Source organism: Mauremys mutica, chromosome 2, assembly GCF_020497125.1.
Source record: "Mauremys mutica isolate MM-2020 ecotype Southern chromosome 2, ASM2049712v1, whole genome shotgun sequence".
Classification (NCBI taxonomy): domain Eukaryota; kingdom Metazoa; phylum Chordata; order Testudines; family Geoemydidae; genus Mauremys; species Mauremys mutica.
In genome coordinates, this window is record NC_059073.1 from 261,850,828 (window position 1) to 261,871,917 (window position 21,090).

Sequence of the window (21,090 nt, forward strand, 5' to 3'; positions counted from 1 at the left end):
CTGAAATACCACTTTAGTACTTCGTGGGTCAAAATATACCTCACTGCTTCTGTTAAAGATGTCACCATCCCTTATTTTTTTTAAAAAAACACTACAGTGTTGGTCCAAAACCCTACACCTTACAGTATTTTAATGCAGTTTTACAAAGTCTACTGTAGCATATCAGTGATATAACATTGCTACACTGCAAAACATTTCTTAGCAGTTTTGGCAATATACCTGTATAGTCCTTTAGCTTTTGCCCAGGCACTCCTCTACTCCATTCTCTGAGTGTTTCATTCCTGAGTCAAATATAAATCCTCATTTCAGACCTGGCAGATTTATCATTAAAAGTTGTGTGGCACAAGCTGGCCAGGATAGTGCATGATCAACAATGTTAATCATCCCTGGGGTTCCTCTGTGGTTTTTTGTGTGACCACTATTTAGATGATAGTTGAGACAGTAGTGTTCAGTTTCTCTTGTTGAATTAGTTTCAGCGCTCCAAAAGTGTGTTCCATGCTCTTACTTGATTTAAAAAAAAACCTCATTTATTTATATATGTACTATCCATCAGTATAATACAGATATTAAAATATCAGTCTTCATTTTATATTCAGAATCACAATATGTTGTCCAATGCCCACGTACAAAAAAGCGCAGCAAAATTCAGTAACATCTGCAGATTTTCTTTGTAAATTGCAGTGTTAGCCTGATGTTAATTATATAAACCTGATTTTCTTCCTCAAGCACAACTTCTACATGATATATTGTTTCTCAATCAGAATATTTTGTTTGCTATTGCTAATTAAATTATTATAATACTGGGCTTAGCTAGTATATACACTCTTATTTTACCTTGCATTTTAAAAGCTATTCCAATTTGTGTAGTATACTAGATGTCATGCTAATTATTTTCTGCAGTCAGAAATGCCACCTCTGTTCTAAATGAAAAACGTTGATAGAAACATTTTACATTAAATAGTGCAACTGTCTGCTGTGCTCAGTTATACACATACATTGTTGTTGGCATTAAAGTCATAGTATAAGTGGCTGCTTAGAAAGAGTGATATTACCTGCATATGTGAAAATGAAATGCACAAAACTTCTTTCGACTTAGAATCAAATTCTGCCATCATTTATGCCCATGAAAGCCTAGTGAAATTGACCTTTGCTAATTGAAGTGTGGCTTGTTCTATTTCACTTGCTTATTGGGATATTTTAAGAGATTACAGGGTATCTGGAAACATAGTTAAAGTCTTCTTTTGGTTACTGCACTGCAAATATAGAGTAACTACAATGCCTTCTTTAGAGTTATTCCAGATATACAGGTTCCTTTTTTCAAAAAGGTATCTTCAGAACATGGAGTTTTAAACTTCTCTTTCCATGCACTTAATAGACTTATTTATTGGAACTCTCGGTGTATATCCTCACTTAGCTCTTGAAACATATCACTTTCTCCTTGTATCAGTAAGAGATTTGGGGTTTTTCTCACTTAGTTTGGTTGTTCAGGAGAAAGAGAAATGAGAGCCCTAGGTGTAGTATTCAGGAATTTGATTGTTCCTTGGCAGCTAGCACTGACATTGTTCTGTCCTACAGTACTGTTAATATCTGTTTATCAAGGATGACACTGGACTGAAAGATAGAATTTGTAAAAACAGCAGGGGCAGTATGTTCTGGTGGCACATCTCTCAAACTCTGCTGGGTCAATGAGAAATTTCTGTAGACCCTTAGAAGAGCCAATGAATTAGCTGTACCAACCTTAGTTTATTACAGGATTTTCTTTTTTTTAATTGTATTTGAAGTTAATACCAAGTTAGAACTACACATTTTTTGTGCTGTGGTTCTAGATTTAAGAGAAGAATATATTTAAAAAGAGAGCTTGCAAATGAACACTGAATGTATTTGAAATAGTTCTAAAGGCTAAGATTGCTATTTAGCTGGTTAAGGTTTGCTTGAATTTAATCAACCCAGAAGTTGTGTTCCATATACTCAGACAAGACTTTTGGGGAAAAAATATTTCAGTGGATCTTTCCTAGTTTGGTGATATTAATGCGATATAGTAATAGACTTCACTGGCAGTGTAGCCAATGAAGTGGTAATGAAATGAAACTAGTACCCAGTTTGCCCAAGCAGTCATTATAGAACACATGGGAGTGCTGTACTGCTGTACTACTTTACATTCATTTGAGAAGCCCAGAAATAGACCCAGTCAAAAAGATCACAAAAGACATACTATGGGTTCCCAAAGAGACACTTTTTAAAATCCCAAATCAAACTGTTATTTGTTCCATTTTTAATAGTAATTATTGTTGGTTTCGGGGGAGACATAAAAGAGAGAGAGTAATACAAGTGTGCTACATAGTAGCAGTTGTGAGAAGATACATAACTTTTGGTCAGCAAACGTATAGATTTAGGGCTGGGCAAACCACTCACATTAAAACAAGAACCACTCAAAGCTTTGCTCAAAACTCACTGATTCTTTTATTGAGGCAGAAAGAAGTTCACATAATGCTAAATTCATTTTCACTTTCTCAAGCCGTTGCACTTCCTGGTTGCATACAAGCCCAAAAATAGAATCGGAAGATCTAAAATACTAGGAGAATAATTTCAGACTTAACTCAGAAACTATTCCAAACTGTTGCATATTTATCAAAACCAGATTGGTAATTATTTTTGCCAATCATTACTTGTGATGTTACTAATTAAATGGAACAGGTGCCCGTTATGTAGATAGGATTTTCAAAAAGAAAAATAAAGTAACACCAATTATTATCTGTATTTCTTACGTAAGTTTCCTTTTTTGTAAATGGCCAATAATATTTTAAATACATTATCAAAAATAAGCATAAAAGTATAAAGAGGGAATGAGCATTTATAGCAAATTTTCCATTAGCTCATACAGGTGAATTAATTCCAGAGATAGACAGCCACAGTTTTACTTTTTCTCTTTTCTTGTGTTAATAGTGTATGAACTTGCTTCTAATAGAGCATAAGATGTTCTAGGGCAGAGCTACCCAGCATGGTAATGTTTGAATGAGATAATACACTTTTTTTGAGAGAGAGATAGTATTGTTAATTGATTAGTAACAGTAGCAGTGTATCCTTGACAATTATTTCCCTGTTTCTCCTGTCTCACATTTCCTGTGTTAGGGCCCAATTTTCCATCAGTTGAAGTCAATAGGAGCTTTGCCACTGATTCCAATGGGAAGAAATCTGAAAATGATAAGGTTGTTTAGGTACCTACATGGTATGCTGGCTGTTTGCTGATCTAACAGACGAGCCTGTAGCTAGGAGTTATGATGTGGTGAAATGTGATGAAGGCGTGTTTCTAATATAACTAACCTGAATTCAGAAAACAAGATATAATTTTGGGTGGTAAATACAGAGTGGTGTCATGAGCAAAATACTAGTCACAAAATTCAGCAAACCCGTGCAACATAGACATCATCATGTCTTGATACCGGTCCAGAAGAGCCATGTTCCAAGAGTTGATCCTGGCAGTGCATGTGGCAAGACAGGGCTGGCCACTTCCAGCCCAGTTCTCGAGAAGGACATCCCAGGTCAGAAGAGAAGAGATGAAAGAAACAGGCTGTTCTAATAACCACACCCCTGAGAGAGATCCCTGGAATGTGGCATTTTCTGGGCCGATGTGAAAGATGTTTGTGTCACAAACAAAATTGTGTCACGGTAAAACATTGACTGAAATGCAAACTCTTGAGTGTGGGGTTCAGTCCCTTCATACAGGGATGGTTAGAACTGGCCATGAGCATTCATCCATTCCTATTTTGTTCCTTTCATCACCTATTTCTTACTTATTAAGGAGAAATGTATCATTTGTTGTAATTACCAAGTCCTTAGGCTCCTCAAAAGAGACTCATAATGTCTATAAAACATAGGCACAACAGAATTAAAGTGAGTAAAGGATGTACTTCAACCCAGAAGAAATAGTTACAGCTGAGTTATAAATCTTTGAAATAGAATATTCATGTTAAAAAGGCTTACAGACTCTTAACTGAAGTGGCACTTGTAGCTGCCTTTATAACAGGAACCTGAGATAAAAATCAGGAATGTATTACAAATAATGTCAGGCTTCTAAGGTGTCAAGCTGAAAAACAGACAAGAAATTGCTAAAGGTTAGTTTTAACACTTGTAAGCTAAAATAGTGGGAAAACATGAAGGCAAAGGTTCCTGGTCTAATGACACATTGTGTAAAAATTAAATGTTTGAAGTTAAATGTTAAATATTAATGTCAATTTAAAAATATCTGAAAGTATATGAATACTTGTGTATGAATGTATATATTTATGATTATATGTGGCTATATTTATATAGACACAGACATATACAACATGCTATGTAACTTCAAATTTCCTTTATTTTTCATCTATAAAACTAATGGCAAATTATTTCTTTTTGTTCTTCTCACAGCTGAATTTTTATTCCTCTTGTGGGGTGTTTATCTCTGCTATGCAGTGCGGACAGTCCCATCAGCATTTCATGAGCCACGTTATTTGACTGTTGCAGTTCACAATGAGCTCATTATCTCTGCTATATTCCATACAATTAGGCAAGTGATCTGTAGATCTAGTATTTAACTGTTTATCTTTCAGGTTTCCCATGGTGCAATTTAAAATGGGTAATCTGGATAGGATGTATAAAGGAATGACCTCATAAATATTTTAATCTGCAAATTAAGACATTATTAAACTTAATGTTCTCATGGGACTGGAAAATATGTGTAATCAACTTATTAATCATGTGATTTTTTTTCAGTATAGCTAGTTTACATGTTTTTTATGCCAATTGGATCAAAATTTAATATATATAACAAATTAGATTTAGCAGAATTACTGTCCATTTTAATTCATTTACACAGCACACACTGGTTTGTATCTCCCAAAACCTGGCAATTACGTATATTAGTTTATGTGAATTCTTCCTGGTGTGTAACAGATCAGCAGGTGAAAATCCTTGAGATAATTATATTGACTTGTGCATGAAGCATAGTGGTTTATATGCTGCATATAAAATAAAATAATAATATACTGTTTATGTATGTAATACTATAACAAATATGTATGAAAATTCATGTCTTATAAGGATTATAATTTACCCTGAATTTAGTTGTGGGAAATTATAGTAATTGATAACAAAAAATTAGGGGTGATCAAATTTAGTTTTGCAAAATTTTCACTGCAGAAATAAAATTGTCCTGGAAAATCCAAAATATTGGTATAATCTACAAATTGTCTCACACTATGTGAGATTCTTATGTCTTTTGTTGTATCCTTTTGCTTACCTCCTCCTTTTGTCTCTTGGACAGCCACACCCACTCCTAAGGTCTCTTACCATCTCTGTGTTGACCACTCTCAAATCTACCTCTTCCCCTCTGATCAGGCTCATGTCTCTTGCTGCCTTTCTGATTTCTTCCTAGATGATTCACAGTTGATTCAAACCTCAAACCAAACACAGGAAAAACAGAACTTCTCATCTTTCCTTCTAAACTCTCTTCCCTCCTCATTTCCTTCATCACGGCTGACAACTCTACCATGCCACTCAAGTTGCAACATTGGAGTTTTTGAGAATTCCCCTCTATTCTATAAGTCTGATTTTATTTCCTTTCTGATCAGCTCAACTTTTCAAAAATTCAGTAGATTTCCAGACTCTCTTATTATCATTCTTATAGTCCTTGCAATGGCCAGACCAACTGTCATTTTCTGAATGTGCAGTTCTGGAGACGTTTCCCATCTGTCACTGACTGTAATAGCTGCTTTTCTCAGTATAAATATAGTACAATGAGAATAAGGAAGTGGAAAGAATCACATAAATGTGAGCTGGAAGAGGCCAGTAGGGCATTTATTCTCTGTTCCTGCTGGTGAAGAATTTTTCCTTTCAGCACATGGTCTAGGTTTTTTTTCCTTCCTTGCTGTTTGTTATAGTTGTCCCATGCCTCTCTTACTGTTGGATGTATTGGCATTCTGTTGAAATAATAGAGCATATACCATAATTAAATAGGGATGAATGAACTGGTTTGGAAAATGTAAGACCCCTTCTAAAATTTTGAACATTCCAACATAAACTAAATCTTCTTGAAATGTTTTGTGCACTTATTTTCCCATCCTCTTTCATTTTTGTCCTCCTCCTCCTCCTCCCTAAATTCTGGATGTAACCCAAACAGCGAAAATCCAAGCATTTTCACAGAGTATGTGTGAAAAGTTGGATGCACCGGATGTCTTGCAGCATAACCTGTTCTGATGAGATAAACACCATAATATTTGACAATTCCAGCAGCTTAAGATAGTTTGAGTTAAATTCAGATAAGCATCCAAATCAAACCCTGATCTTTTTGATATTTGCCAATCATTTACATATCAGGTATCATTCCCTTTTCAAAACCACAGTACTGTAGACCACCTCTAAGTTTGTGTACAGGAATCCCTCTTTTTAAATAGATTTTTATTTAATTAGCATATGAAGATGAGAGAGTGAGGCCTCCCTTTCCCATCAATCAGTATTAACAATAGGACTAGTGATGGATAATAACTACTTTTTCAGGCAGCAGAAGTGAAACCATGAGGGACCCATGCTGTGGCAAGCTGGGAATGGGCAATGGGGTGTATCACTTGATAATTACATGTTCTGTTCATTCCCTCTGGATCACCTGACATTGGCCACTGTCGGAAGATGGGATAGTGGGCTAAATGGACCTTTTGTCTGACTCAGTATGGCTGTTCTTATGTTCAATTCTCCCACCCACATATATGATACAGTTTGTTAATGGATACATTGGTGACATAAGTCATGGCACATGAGTAAAATGGGGTTACTATGTGGCAGGTCATGGTATTTTGTGATGTAGATCAAGTTAGTTAATATGCTTATGTAATGTGTTTAGTCAACATCAAGACACATAGAACCTCCTTATAAGGAAACAATTGACCATGTGTCAAGCTTGAGTGAAAATTGTCTATGTAGGAGACGGAACTTCTCAACAACTGGCCACCAATCTGGGTGAGATGGGTTGAGATCAGAACAACCATGATTATTTGCATCTTCACACCAAAATGCAAAATCCACTTCTTTGGGCTCACCTTCCCAAAATAACACCACAAACCACAGTCCAGTCTCTGAAAATTGGAGGAAACAGATAAATGTATTATTGTGTATGCACGTAATTAGGGGAAGCACTCAAATACCACGGGGAAGCATGCCATATAAGAACTTAGGTATATATAGCTAGAGCTGGAACAATAAAATGGTGACAAAATCAGACAACTGTAGAGAAGCAAAATCTCCACCCCATAAGGAAAGAATGAATTCTGCTGGGCATTTTATGCCAAGGTGGTTACGAGTGTTGCTACCTCCTATAAGCTTCAACGTTCTTCATCTTCAGACAAGTAACAATCAATTCAAAGTGTGAAATGCCTTTTCTGGCTTTTGTTAGTATCAATGGAAATCAAAGAAATTACTGTCAATCTCATCTTTTCTTCTAGTCTGATATTTACAAACAAACTATCTCATTGAACATCATAAGTAAAGGACAGACACACCAGCCCCAATCAGACACAGCAGGTGGCTAGGACTAGAGGGAGCTCAATCCTTCCCCCCCCAAATCTGAACCCAGGTCACCAACTGCCCTTTGCATGCATGTTCAGCTTGAGGCAAAGCCTTGGCTTGTACCACATGATGCGGTGGTGGGCTCCTTCTAGCAGCAAGAGCCAATGAGCTGGAGAGGGGAGATAGGCCCAGGCCAGTTCCATGGGACAGGACAGAGCCACTAGTGCCCAGGATGAGTATGGGGCCAGTCGGGTTTGCTCTGCAACCCCCAGGCCCATGGCCGCAAGACAGGAGCTGCCACTGTCTGAGGTGAGCGTGGGGCTGGGTGGGCTTGCTTTCCAGGTGCCCTCCACCCCCACCTCCTTGCTGCACCAGGCTTGGGTAGAGCAAGGCCCGGCCCCCCCTGCAGGACAGGAGATGATGTTTCCAGCATGCCTTCTGCTTGATTTGTGGGTGACAGAATACATCAGTCTCCATGACCCATACAGGCTTTGGCCTCTTGCTGAGAATGCCAGTTAGTGCCCTTGAAATGTCCCTTTTTTTGTGTGTTTGAAACAATACTGTACGTATTTTTACAAGGCATTAGCAGTAATGGATGTTCTAAAAATGCTATAGTTACATCTGCCAGGCCATTGAACAGCCATCCGACGAGGACACCACGTCATGGGGCACTCTTGGCTCTTCCCCTGTACCTCTACCCCTGCACTCTGGCCCCAATCTCCTTTTGCAGTGTTGGTGGCAGGGGCCCTCTCTCCCCTCCCAGAGAAGCTGGGGCAGTTGGTATATGGCCTACTTGTCCTCCCAGAAATGGTAGCAGGGGCTCCAGTCTCTTAGAGAGCAGAAAGGATCTGTTCTCTCCCACAGAGAGGCAGGAGTGGCAGCACTGGTGGGACCCTAGTACTTATACTGGGGGCCAGTGAATAATCAAGGTGGGCTTGCAGTCACACCCCCATCTGATTGCTATCAAGTTTTACTCAGTCTCTGCCTTTTGCCGGAATAGAATTATTTTTAAAGTAACTTGTACTAATTTTATATGAAAAATATGAGAACTGGTTAAAAAATTGCATCAAAACCATTTTAAAAGTAACATTGGGTTTTTGATCAAATGAATTTTTTGATTAAAAATGTCAACATTTTCCATGAAAAATTTGTGTTTTCATTGAAAACTGAAATGTTTCCCCCAACTATATTGGAGAAGAGAGATGATTCATCATGGGAGATATAGTCCAACCAAGGAGCCTAGCCTCCTGTAGAGAATGGGGGTGTGAGGCACCCAAATTACAACTCCCATAAGGCTTTGCAGCAGCATCTCCCAAACAAAATTTGTTTGTTTTTAAATTTTTGCTGAAAATAGAAATTTTCTGTGGAAAATTTAGATGAAAATGACACTTTTGTTTGTTATTTGTTGAATTTTTCCATGGAAAATCCCGCATGTTTTGACCAGCTCTAATATACACCTCTACCCTGATATAATGTGGTCCTCAGGAGCCAAAAAATCTTACCGCATTATAGGTGAAACTGCATTATATCAAACTTGATTTGGCCTCGAGCATTTCCGTTATTAATAGTCAGCAAATCATTTTTGTTAGAACTAAGACGGTGTATGCAGTAAATAAATCTGTTCTACAATGGTTAAATTGTATCTTCTTTCTTTAATTACAATAATTATTTTATAAGCTTACTTCAAAGATCCAGGTTTCAGAGTAGTAGCCGTGTTAGTCTATATGCACAAAAAGAACAGGAGTACTTGTGGCACCTTAGAGACTAACAAATTTATATGTAGCATAAGCTTACGTGGGCTACAGCTCACTTCTTCGGATGCATGTAGTGGAAAATACAGAAGGAAGATATATATATACACACACACACACACGGAACATGAAACAATGGGTGTTACCATACACATTATAAGGAGAATGATCAGTTAAGGTGAGCTGTTGTCAGCAGGAGAGAAAAATAACTGTTTGTAGTGGTAATGAAAATGGCCCATTTCCAGCAATTGACAAGGAGATATAAGGAACTGTGTGGGGAGGAGAGGAAAGATAAGCATGAGGAAGTAGTTTTACTTTGTGTAATGGCCCATCCACTCCCAGTCTTTATTCAAACCTAATTTAATTGTGTCCAATTTGCAAATTAATTCCAATTCAGCAGTCTCTCGTTGGAGTCTGTTTTTGAAGTTTTTTTGTTGTAATATTGCAACTTTTAGGTCTGTAATCGAGTGGCCAGGGAGGTTGAAGTGTTCTCCAACTGGTTTTTTAATGTTATAATTCTCGACGTCTGATTTGTGTTCATTTATTCTTTTACATAGAGACTGTCCGGTTTGGCCAATGTACTTGGCAGAGGGGCATTGCTGCATTGAGTTGTCCTCAACAGTTTTCTTTACTAGGGCTTTACGATAGTTCATTTTAAATTTGGCTATAATGCCTTGATCGAGGGGCTGTATTTTGGATGTCGTGTTCTTAGGAAGGTAGCTCACCTTTATCTTCCCGTCTTTGCTGGTTAAGGTCTCAACTGGGGGGTGGGTGGGACAGTTGTCAAGCAGAAGCAATGCCTTTGGCTCTAGGTTTTATCTGCGTATGTGGCTCCAGACAGCTGGTACAAAATATTTCTTAAACCATTCCTTGAAAATATCCAATGTCATCCAGGCATTTTTTGAATGGCGATAAATGAATGAAACCGAATCCATGTTCTTATAGTGGAAAGCCCTAGGTGACCTGGATCTGCCTGTGCACAGAGGTTTAAGTTTATGTGAACCGGTTTTATTCACGCAAAAAAGTATTGTCACTCTCTCTTTTATCACCTTAAAACCTTTGGCCTTTTGTTCTTTGGTCCTAGAAGCAAGTGTTCTATCCGGCAGCATATGGTAACATAAGCCGGTTTCATCAGCATTATAGATTTGCTCCGGAACATAGCTACCCTCGATGATGATCTCTTGTAACTTTAGTGGGTATTTGTCACAAGCTTTTATATCTACAGAGCACGTCTCTCCTGAAATTGCGACTTGCCAAATGCCATGACGTTTTCAAAACCATTAAGCCATCCACTGCTAGCTTTAAATTCGTTACCTTGATGTGCAGAAGCATCCTCGCCCGAGCATCTAAAATCGAGATCCTTCTTCAGTTTCTCCGTTTGTTTCCTTATAATGTCACCGGAAATTGGAGTGCCGTCGGAGCGTTCTTGGGTAAACCATATCTGTCTAGATGGTTATCTGGGCAGTTTTTAGGCGCTTCCTTTCCAGGCCTTCACTTTCATCCAGTTCAACTAGCATTGATCGTAATTTTTCCTCATCTTTGATCCACCCTCTTAATGTTGATTCCCCCACTTCTAGTTCTTTTGAGACCTTCGCTTGTCTCATTCCTGATTTCAGCCTGTCCAAAGCTTCCAATTTTTCTTTGACCATGACTTTCATTTCCGTGGCTGTGAACTACTTGCCATCACATTAATGGTATTTTAATACCGTATTAGTGCTAAAAAAAATGTAATTGTTTAGAAAATGTCAGCACAGAGTTACAATGTTTCCAAAATACAACTAGTGAGACAACTTAAGCTTTGTTTATACTGTACACAATTTAGAAATGAGATTAAAATAGGCGGGAGAGATGAGAATGCCTAATGCAGGGGTGGGCAAATGTTTTGACCCGAGGGCCACATCGGGGTTCAAAATTGTATGGAGGGCCGGGTAGGGAAGGCTGTGCCTCCTCAAACAGCCTGGCCCCACCCCATATCCGACCCCCACATACTTCCCGCCCCCTGACTGACCCCTCAGAACCCCTGACCCATTCAACCCCCCCACTCTTTGTCCCCTGACTACCCCCCACCCAAGATCCCACCCCCTATCTAAGCCCCCCTGCTCCTTGTTCCCTGACCTCCCCCTTCAGAGACCCCCCTGTCCCTAATCAACCCCAGGACTCCCATGCCCTATCCAATGCCCCTGTTCCCCATCCCCTGACCGCCCCGCCCCCAGAACCTCCGAACCATCCAACACCTGATTTATCCAACCCCTTGGCCCCGGCCCAGCACCTTTAACATGCCACTCAGAGCAGCATGTTGGAGCCAGACACGCTAATGCCCTGATCCACCGGAGAGCGCAGTCCTGCCCCCCAGAGCGCTGCTTCACTGTGTTATATCCAAAATGGTGTTATATCAGGTTGCATTATATCAGGGTAGAGGTGTATAACCAAATGATGACTACAATTAGTGATCCCTACTATTCTGAGTTTTAGAAAAAAATTATTCCAAAATGTAAGTGTGGCAACATCTCTTTAAGGAAGAGTCTGCTATATTTTATTGTGTGCATGAACCAGTATGCTTACAAGTAATAAACAAGAAATTATGTGTATATTATTATAGCACAGAAACTAATGTTTCATGCTGGACCAGTGACATTAATAAAAGTATATGGTTGTTATAAAATGTATATTAAGTTGAAAGAGGTTGCAAACATCATTTCTATTTGAATTATTTTTTTAAACCTGCATATTACAAGCCAGTAGTACATCCATTACATTGCTTGCCATTTTTGGGAACTCTCATATGCAGATAAATCGAACATGCTTCAGCCAGCTCTAACTGCAGTGCTTATTCTATGACACTTTAAAAAAGCACAGCAAAGAATTACTTAATATAGCTTAATGTAATGAATTTAATCAAATTAGCTTTTCATTCACCAGAATTTGCAAGATTGTTAGGCCCTGTAGTGTTGAGCTGGGAGCTCCTGCAATCAAGGCCATTTCTGTACTCCCCTCTTAGCCCTTCTAAAATGTATTTCAGTTCAGTTCTCTGTGACTACGGCTGGCCAGTTTGTCAGCCCCATTCTGTAGCTGCAACTTAGTTAGGAAACGGGCTGTAAAATAGAGAAGAACGTGTTTTTGTGAATAATCTAAAAATTGTAGGGCCAACTCCTCAACATATGTAAATTATCATAGCTCAGTTGTCGTCAATGGGGGTCTGAACAAATAGAGTGAGAATATTTAAGTATCCTATAGTCTTAAAGGTCTGGTTTTTGCCCCCCCGCAGTTCCTTTGGCGTTATGGTGCCTGTATAAAGGATGAAAATGGAACTTTTAGTCTATATCAAAGTAATACAAAACAAACACATCATTTTATCTTTAATTCAAATTACCTCCAGAAATATTAAGTTTACCATGTTAAAAAAGACAAATTGCCAACACTCTGAATTCTATTTTCAGATTTAGTCTTGCCTCAAGACTTCAGTCCGATTGGATGCTGATGTTGTTCTTTGCACACACGCACTTGACTCTGACAGTTACCATTGGGTTACTTCTGATACCTAAGGTATTCTTCTTTTTTTCTTGTCAAGTCCACAGAAAGAACAGTATAATTCTGCAGAAGCAGTTCTTTGTTAAATTAGCGAGTAACTGGGAAGGGATAGCTCAGTGGTTTGAGCATTGGCTTACTAAACCCAGGGGTGTGAGTTCAATCCTTAAGGGGGCCATTTAGGGAACTGGGTTAAAAATCTGTCTGGGGATTGGTCCTGCTTTGAGCAGGGGGTTGGAGTAAAGGTCCCCTTCTAACCCTGATATTCGATGATATTGGTCCAATATAATTTCAAATATGTATATTTTAAAATTCTTCTTATCTTAAAATACTTGGGGAAACTCACTATTTTTTGTTCTCTTTTAATCCTACATTTGCAGAAATTCTTGCTTTGAATAATCAATTATTTTTTACAATGTTAACCACAAAGAACACAAGCCACTGTGTTTATTTGCTAATCAGAAGTGCTTTTATGACATTTAGTATTTGAGACACATACTGTTTCAAAAGTATTGCTAAGGAACATATCAGAATTCACACAAGACTTGGAGGTAATGATATGTTTGCCCACTGCTGTATTTTAACATTATTGTGATTATCTTCGATTTTAGTTGTTGTTCAGAGCCTTAATTCTGTCTCCATATTCCTGGCCACCTTCTGCATATGCCCCCGTAGTGCTGATCACTTGCCACATGAAATGCATGTCTGTTCTGCTGAGTATCTAGATTAAAGTACACCAGTGCCATATGAGTAATAGTTTTGCAATGTAACTTTCCTCAGTATAACTGTTCTGTAACTGTTGTGAGGCCTCTATTTGTTCAGTGTAAAAGAGTACGGGTGAATTTGGGCCCTCTGAATGGAGGATATTGATTTTGATCTATGCTTGGAGGGGGAATATTGTGATATCTAGCCTGTAACAGGAAGATACACAAGGTATGGGTGGCATCTTTGGCCTATAGTAAGGTGGGGTCACAACTGGGACTTGGGAAGTTAGATCTTGTGGTTGGATCAGGAGTTGGGGTTGAGAGTCAAGCCCGGGGTCAGAGCTGAAGTCAGATAGGAAACAGGAACAATTGCCAAGGGCCAGCACTGAGTTGAAATTGAAGGGGTCGCAGCTTAGGGTTGGATTTTCTGAAGTGAACCTCTGAACATTTTCAGGTTAACCCACCACTAATAATAGTATCTATTCAATAAGAGTATTAATTAATTAATTTAGTACCTCTTCTAATAATGCCTACTGAGAGACAGCTATTGTTTGAATCCAGGCTTGTAAAATGAAACCTGGAGAATAGTTGTACATTTCTGAATGTTGATTGGACCCTTATCAATACACTAACTGCAACATCTTTTTACAAATACTTATTGCAGTTTTCACACTCAAGCAATAACCCAAGAGATGACATAGCTGCTGAAGCATATGAAGATGAACTCGACATGGGTCGATCTGGGTCCTATCTAAACAGCAGTATCAATTCAGCTTGGAGTGAGCATAGTTTGGACCCTGAGGACATCAGGGTAAATACAAAACTTTTAACTGTAGTTCATTTTTAAGGACAAGTGTTTTTCTACCAGTAAACTCTGAGCCATGTCAGTTTGATTTTTTTTTATTGCAGACACCAGATGAAGTGGGCCAGCTCAGTTCTAGCAATATCAAATCATGTGACATATTTTGGGGAAAACATACTAATGTGAGCAGAGACTGTGTTACTTGTTATAAAACTTCATAAACTGATCAAAATACATCATCCCTACTTCATTTGATAAAAGGGCACTTCTCTCCCAAGAGTGCTTTGACTGTCACTGCCCAGAGAAGGGGGCTGTTATCTTTTCCTCTGGTTAATAAAGAATGCACAGTAACCCCATTTGGGTCCAGAAGAAGCCTAAAAATGCAGCATGAGTATTTTATAATTGTCTGTGCATGGAATATGCTCTGGGACCATATGTGATGGCTATTCTGTGCAATGGGTTAAATCTGAACTTACCTTAACAAAGAAAAATGTCATCCAAGTACATGGAGAAGTGACAAATTTAAACAGTAGAAAAGATGCAATGAAATAATTTAATGTCATATTCAGACAGCTGGAGCTTAAATGGAATTCACTGAGACTGTTCATTTGACTTGATTTATGTACTAGTTTTGCCGTTTGTTTTCTAGGATGAGTTGAAGAAACTATATGCCCAGCTTGAAATCTACAAAAGGAAAAAGATGATTGCTAATAACCCACATCTCCAGAAAAAGAGGTGCTCCAAGAAGGGCTTGGGTCGTTCAATAATGAGACGAATTACTGAAATCCCTGAGACAGTCACCAGGCAGTGCTCCAGGGAGGACAAGGACCTTATGGACCACAGTGCTACAAAGAACACTGCAGTTGTGAGAAAAAACCCACAGGATTCCACAAGTTATGTAAAGCCAAAGGAGGAGTCTTTGAAAAATAGAGTCTTTTCATTAAAAAAGTCCCATAGCACTTATGATCATGTTAGAGATCAAACAGAAGAGTCTAATAGCTTAACCACAGAAAGTGCAGAAGTTATAACTGCTGATCATTCACTGCTGGATTCCTTGACAGGGAAAAAATTAACAAAAAAATCTACAGAAAAAGTTGAAGCTGTGTCCACTGAATCTGTCCCTTTAGTGTGCAAATCACTAAGTGCACACAACTTAAGTGCGGATAAGAAGCCTCTGCATCCAAGAACATCTGTGTTACAAAAATCTCTCAGTGTTATTGCTAGTGCCAAGGAAAAGACTCTGGGGTTAACTGGGAAAACGCAAAGTCTAGAAGAAAGCAATAGATCCCATAAACCTCAGCAAAAGGGTAAAGAGGCCAGCAAAAAACACTCAGCCAGCGATAAAGGGGAGCATAAAGATTCACATCGGAAAAACTCTACTCACACTGAGGAGACAAGGAAACCACATAAATCTGGAATTATGAAACAACAAAGGGTTAGTCAGACAATTGCAAATCCTGACGCAGGCACAGGCAAGTCCCTGCTTAAGGACAATTTTGACATAGCAGAAATTTGTCCTTGGGAGATTTATGACCAAACTCCTGATTCTGTGCCTTCTGAATCGAAAGTTCAAAAACATGTGTCTATTGCTTCCTCAGAAACAGAGAAAAATCACACTTCCCAGCCAAAGGGGAAATCTCATCACAAGCTTAAAACAGCTGAAGGGTATCAGCAATCAAATCAAAAGAGCACAGAGAAGTCGGAAGCATGCACTCGGGAGGCCCAAGAGCAGCAGGTTTTTGAAAATGAGAAAAAACATTTAAATTCCAAGTCTCAGATCATCCCTGGGTTTAAGGGTGAAAATGTTAATAAATATTATGCAGCAAATATTTGTGCTGGGGAATCTGAGGAACTGCCAAAAAAAGCTGCAGTGCAAACAGCTGAAAGGGAAAAGCTCAATAATTTGGGAGAAAAGAAAAAAAACACATCCTTGGAGGGAAGCATGCTTTCATCTGACTCCTATAGATCAAGTAGTAACTTACAGCAAGCTTTAACATCTCGAGCTGAAGTCTGTCCATGGGAGTTTGAAACACCAGATTTACCAAATGCAGAAAGAGGTGTAGCTTTATCGAACACAGCCGCTTTAGGTGCAAATAAAACAGCAACGCCTCAGAAATAAGAGGTTTTGGACTGAAAAGAGTAGCAGCACCAAGAAGAAAGACTACAAGAAGGAGGAAAGTGAGAGGGGGAGTAGGCCAAGAGGATCTGAAAATTTCTAAGGAGTATCACTTAACTGAGGGGACCAGAACATGAAAAGAGTAGGAAATAAGCAAAATAAATTATTATTATTGTTGTTGTTGTTATTTATTTGTTGAGTGCCAACAGTGTGATCAGTGGTATCCAAACCATGGAGAGGACATGGTCCCTGTGCTGAGGAGTTTACAGTCTAAATGAACAGACACCTGCCTTTGCAAAACCATTTCTCTCTTACAAAAAGAAAAAAAAATGTGAATGGCTCTAACAATCAAACAAATTCCAACTGAATTATTCCTGAATGCCCCAAACTGGGCGAAATTTGCCCTTGGGACTTTAAAGATCCAATAGAAGTATGGCATGGAAAATGTCTTGATGGCAAAATTTGGTATCAATGAGCAACTTACTGAAAAGATGACTTTTCATATTTAACCTTGATAGCACTGCTAACTTAATGCATCCCAAAAATACATTTTATATAATGATTGCTCTCATTTTCTTATACATGTATGTTTAAGTACATTGTTGTGTCTCATATTAAAGCATTCCAGATTGTATACATTTTGCAAATAACTTTGATATTATGTGACACAACAACACATTTATGCAATCTGCAGATACTCTATTGTTATTGCAATTTACAATACCTGCTATAGACTTTTGTTTATTTATGAATTACAGTAAGCTTTCACTGGCTATGAAAGCCATAACTTGTATGGGAAAATATGTTGGGTTTTGTTGTGATTTATATTGTGAATTTTCTGTTCTACTGTCTATTATTTAAAATTATAGTTTGATACTGTATTATTCAGGGTTTTTATACAAGGTAAGTTATTTGTTTGGCACTTCTCTGTTAGCACTCATAGACTTTATTAGTGGAGAGCAAGTCGTCTATTTAGCTGTGTATTTGGATAAGTCCAAGGACAACTTATCTGTTGTTTGTTACAAGTTTGACAAATATCATTTATCACTCCAGAATTCCTGCTTTAATCATCCATCATCAGTATATTTCTCTGTATTTCATACTGAGCATATTCTGCTGAAGAAAAAGAACAAAGATAACAAAAAATAACCTTAGTTTATATGATCTGTTTCACTAGAAACACACAGCTAAGGGAAATATTTCAGATAGTTTAGAGCTGCCATGTTTCCTGCTGGTGACCTTTCAAGAACTGGCCCTTTAAATGTCAAAAAGAGAAGAGATTAGCCCTAACACAACACTTTCCCCCCGAAATGCAATCAAGAGACAGAAAGAGAAGAAAAGGACAGGGCATCGCACTCTTCCCCGCTCCCAAAACTCCCCCCCACAATGTTTTTATTTGTAATAACATATAATATGTTAGATACAATTAATCCCCAGTGATAACTAAGGCCCTGATCCGGCAAAGACTCACACGTGTTTAACTTTATACACTCTGAGTAACCAGTTGAAGTCAGTGGGATTTACACATGAATAAATCTTGGCACGGTCAGGGCTTAAGAGTTATTGTAGAGGCTACAAGGACTAATAAATAAATAAAGTACTAGCAGACCAGGTGTGACCTTGGCTCATCTAAATCTAGGACTTGCCATGTACCGAGCTTTGTGCTTGGAGATGTGCAATACTCCAAAATAAAGGCAATCCCAGTCCTCTTGAAGAGTTTCCAGTTTGAAAGAGATGATGGGATTCACTGGGAAAGCCAGAAGGGAGGATAACTTAATGCTGTGTTGTTTAATATATGTGTGTGCATAATATGTGTGTATATTATATATACATAATAGATATATTTAATGCATATGTAGATACACATATGTAATATAATCTGACTTCTCATGGGCCTCATAGAAATGGGTTCCTAAGAGACTTGGGCAAAGTGAAATGAGGAGGACATTCCCGCTCCTTTTCAGAGGTGTAGGCAAAGGCAGCCAATCCTGTTGGGTTGAGCAGTGAAAAGGGAGAGAGAGAGACTTGGCCTTGCCTACAGCACTGTGCCCGTGGTGAAGAGTTATTATTAGAATGCACATGCACAGATTCTCTCTGTCCTCCCCATCCCGCACAAACATTATCTAGGACCTGAGCCAAAGCTCATTGAAGTCAATGGGAGTCTATTGACTTCAGTGGGATTAGGATCAGGCCCCTGGTTAGCAAGCCCAAAGTCCTCTGGATGATATGTGGGCTTCATTCTGCCATTGCATAGATCTCAGGGTGCTACCAAGCAGACAGAGCCTTTCAGGAGCATGCTGGGGGCCCTCTGGAGAGGCACACAGTACAGATCCCGTCCATGTGCAGGGATCTGCCTGTGCAGCAGAAGACAGCCCCTGTTGAGCAGCAGAGGAGCACATGGGTCTTCAGACATGCCCCTTTCCCCAGCAGGGCTGTGTGTTTGGGGCCATGATGCTTATGGTGCAGCTTGGTCCCTGCCTGCTCCCTGTCTGCATGATGACACCCATATTTGCAGCTGGCATGCAGAGGGCAATGGGGTGGGGGTATCTTCTGCATCCACCCACCCCCTCCTAGGACTCATGTTCACAGGGGTGTGATGTCATGCCTTGATTTCGCTAGTCACCATGCCCCTTCTGCCCTCTGTGCACTCCTGTGGCGCGGCATGTGAATGAACTGCTTCTGCTACGTAGCAGTCGTGTGGGTAGTTCTCCAAACCAGGCCCGCTGGGGATCCACGTGTGAGCCGTGCTCTGGTGCTACCCATAGCACCACAGGCAGGATCAATTCCTATGTGTTACTGTATTTGTGCCACTGCTGATCCCTCTGCTGATTGCTTGTCCTTAGAATAACTTGAATGGGAAAATTCATTAGCAGCAAAGAAATAGGGCCAGATCCTTAGCAGGTGTATATTGACATCTCTCCATTGAAGTCAATGGCATAACAGTGAGTTATATCAGCCAAGGATCTCACCCAGAATGGATATTTTCATTTTATGTTTGTTTTCTGATGCACAGACTGTTTCCCTCTCTTTTTAAATATTATACATATGGATTTTAGGCTTGCTCAAGTCATTTATTTTAAGCCTGGTGAAATGGGAGAACTTTTTTTAAAAAGCAATTACACTCATTGAGGAATGATTTCCCTGGCACATACAGTAACTGATATTTGGTTTTCAGCTCTGTTAGTACTTTAGATTGTTTTAACACTTCAGAAAACAAAGGGGCCAAACTTCACTGAATTGTTATTTCCCTATGGTCCTGCTAGAAACGTTGCTTAAAGAAAGCATTCTAAGTTATACCTAAATGATTTTCTGTATTCCATAGATTTTTCTCCACCAGCATATATTAGCTAGATTGCTTAGTTGTCTTTTTCTGGAGTTCCATTGTCATTATTCAGCCAAGAGAAATGCAACTCTAGAATTAAGATGTTTTCTAGCAGATTTGTTAAGAAGATAGATGATAATCACTCAGGTCACAAACATTTGCTAGGTTGTCCTTTTCAAATGCATGTGTAAGCTGCATCTCTCCTTTGTTTCTAAACTATGGTTCATAAATAATTAGATTTATACCAATCTTAATAGACTTGTATATTTTATGCAAGAATTATATGCTTAAAATACAAATAATTACTCACCCATCAGCTTTGGTGGCATTATGGATCTGAAAACAGACAGCACTTTTATATTTTCTCTCCTTAGGCTTTTGCATGCATTCGATGACTGGCCCGCCTGAGAAAACACTGCCTTTTCACTTTTAACATTTTAGCTACTCAGAGTTGTAGAGTAAATAAAGCTGTAAGTCTATTCACTTTATTCAGTAGTTCTTATAAGAATATTATCTGGCAACCTACAGTATCCACCATGAAATATTTGATAGATTTATGTTGTAATGTGTCACAGCATATAAATAATGTAACTTCTCTGCAATAAAGCACATTTATATGAAAATCTGTTTCTGATCCTTTTATGTTGTATTGCAAAGTGGCTGCTGTTTCAAACTGAACTGTTTCTGATCTAGCTTGAAAAATAGCATTTCAAGTGAGTCTTCCAACACATTAAAGGTATTCATTGATCTTATGATGATAATATCTATATTCTCATATGTTGCATATAATATTCATTTTCTTCAGATCACTGCAGCAGAATTAGGCACACTGTTAATGTCAGATAGTCATAATTATTTCTAAAGCTGGTTGGAATATGGAAAAAATTGGAGGGTTTTGAAAATTTGTGCTGCTTTTTTGAAATCTTGACAGTTTTTTGATCATCACAAAATTTTGACCAGATCTATAGGTGGCAGTATCTGTCACTGATCAAAATTTAAAAAAATGCATTTTCATCAACTTTTTTGTTTTTTCTGTCAAAAATTGAATTTTGGATGAAAATTTTCATTAAAAATTCAAAATTTTGAAGCTTTTGACTATATTTATTTCAATATGACATTTGATTTGGTTCAGTTTTATGATGAAGTATAACTTGTGCTTTGCACAACAGTAATAAGCGTGTCATATCTAAGTCATGGGAGGGAATTGTTCTGCTCTATTCAGCACTGGTGAGGCCTCATGGAGTACTGAATCCAGTTTTGGGTGCCATACTTTAGGAAAGATATGGACAAATTGGAAAGAGTACAGAGGAGAGAAACAAAAAAGATAAAAGGTT

General features: G+C 38.6%; 1 protein-coding gene across 1 annotated transcript in view; it reads left to right on the plus strand.

Moving 5' to 3' along the window:
* GPR158 (G protein-coupled receptor 158) overlaps positions 1 to 20,309 on the plus strand; it is a 326,593-nt gene extending 306,284 nt beyond the window's left edge. Inside the window, exons 8-11 of the mRNA XM_045003693.1 lie at positions 4,408 to 4,546; positions 12,725 to 12,830; positions 14,181 to 14,327; positions 14,968 to 20,309. Of these exons, the coding sequence (XP_044859628.1) occupies positions 4,408 to 4,546; positions 12,725 to 12,830; positions 14,181 to 14,327; positions 14,968 to 16,437 (1,862 nt within the window). The 3' untranslated portion in view covers positions 16,438 to 20,309. The remainder of the gene's footprint in view (positions 1 to 4,407; positions 4,547 to 12,724; positions 12,831 to 14,180; positions 14,328 to 14,967) is intronic.
* The last annotated feature ends 781 nt before the right edge of the window (positions 20,310 to 21,090 follow it).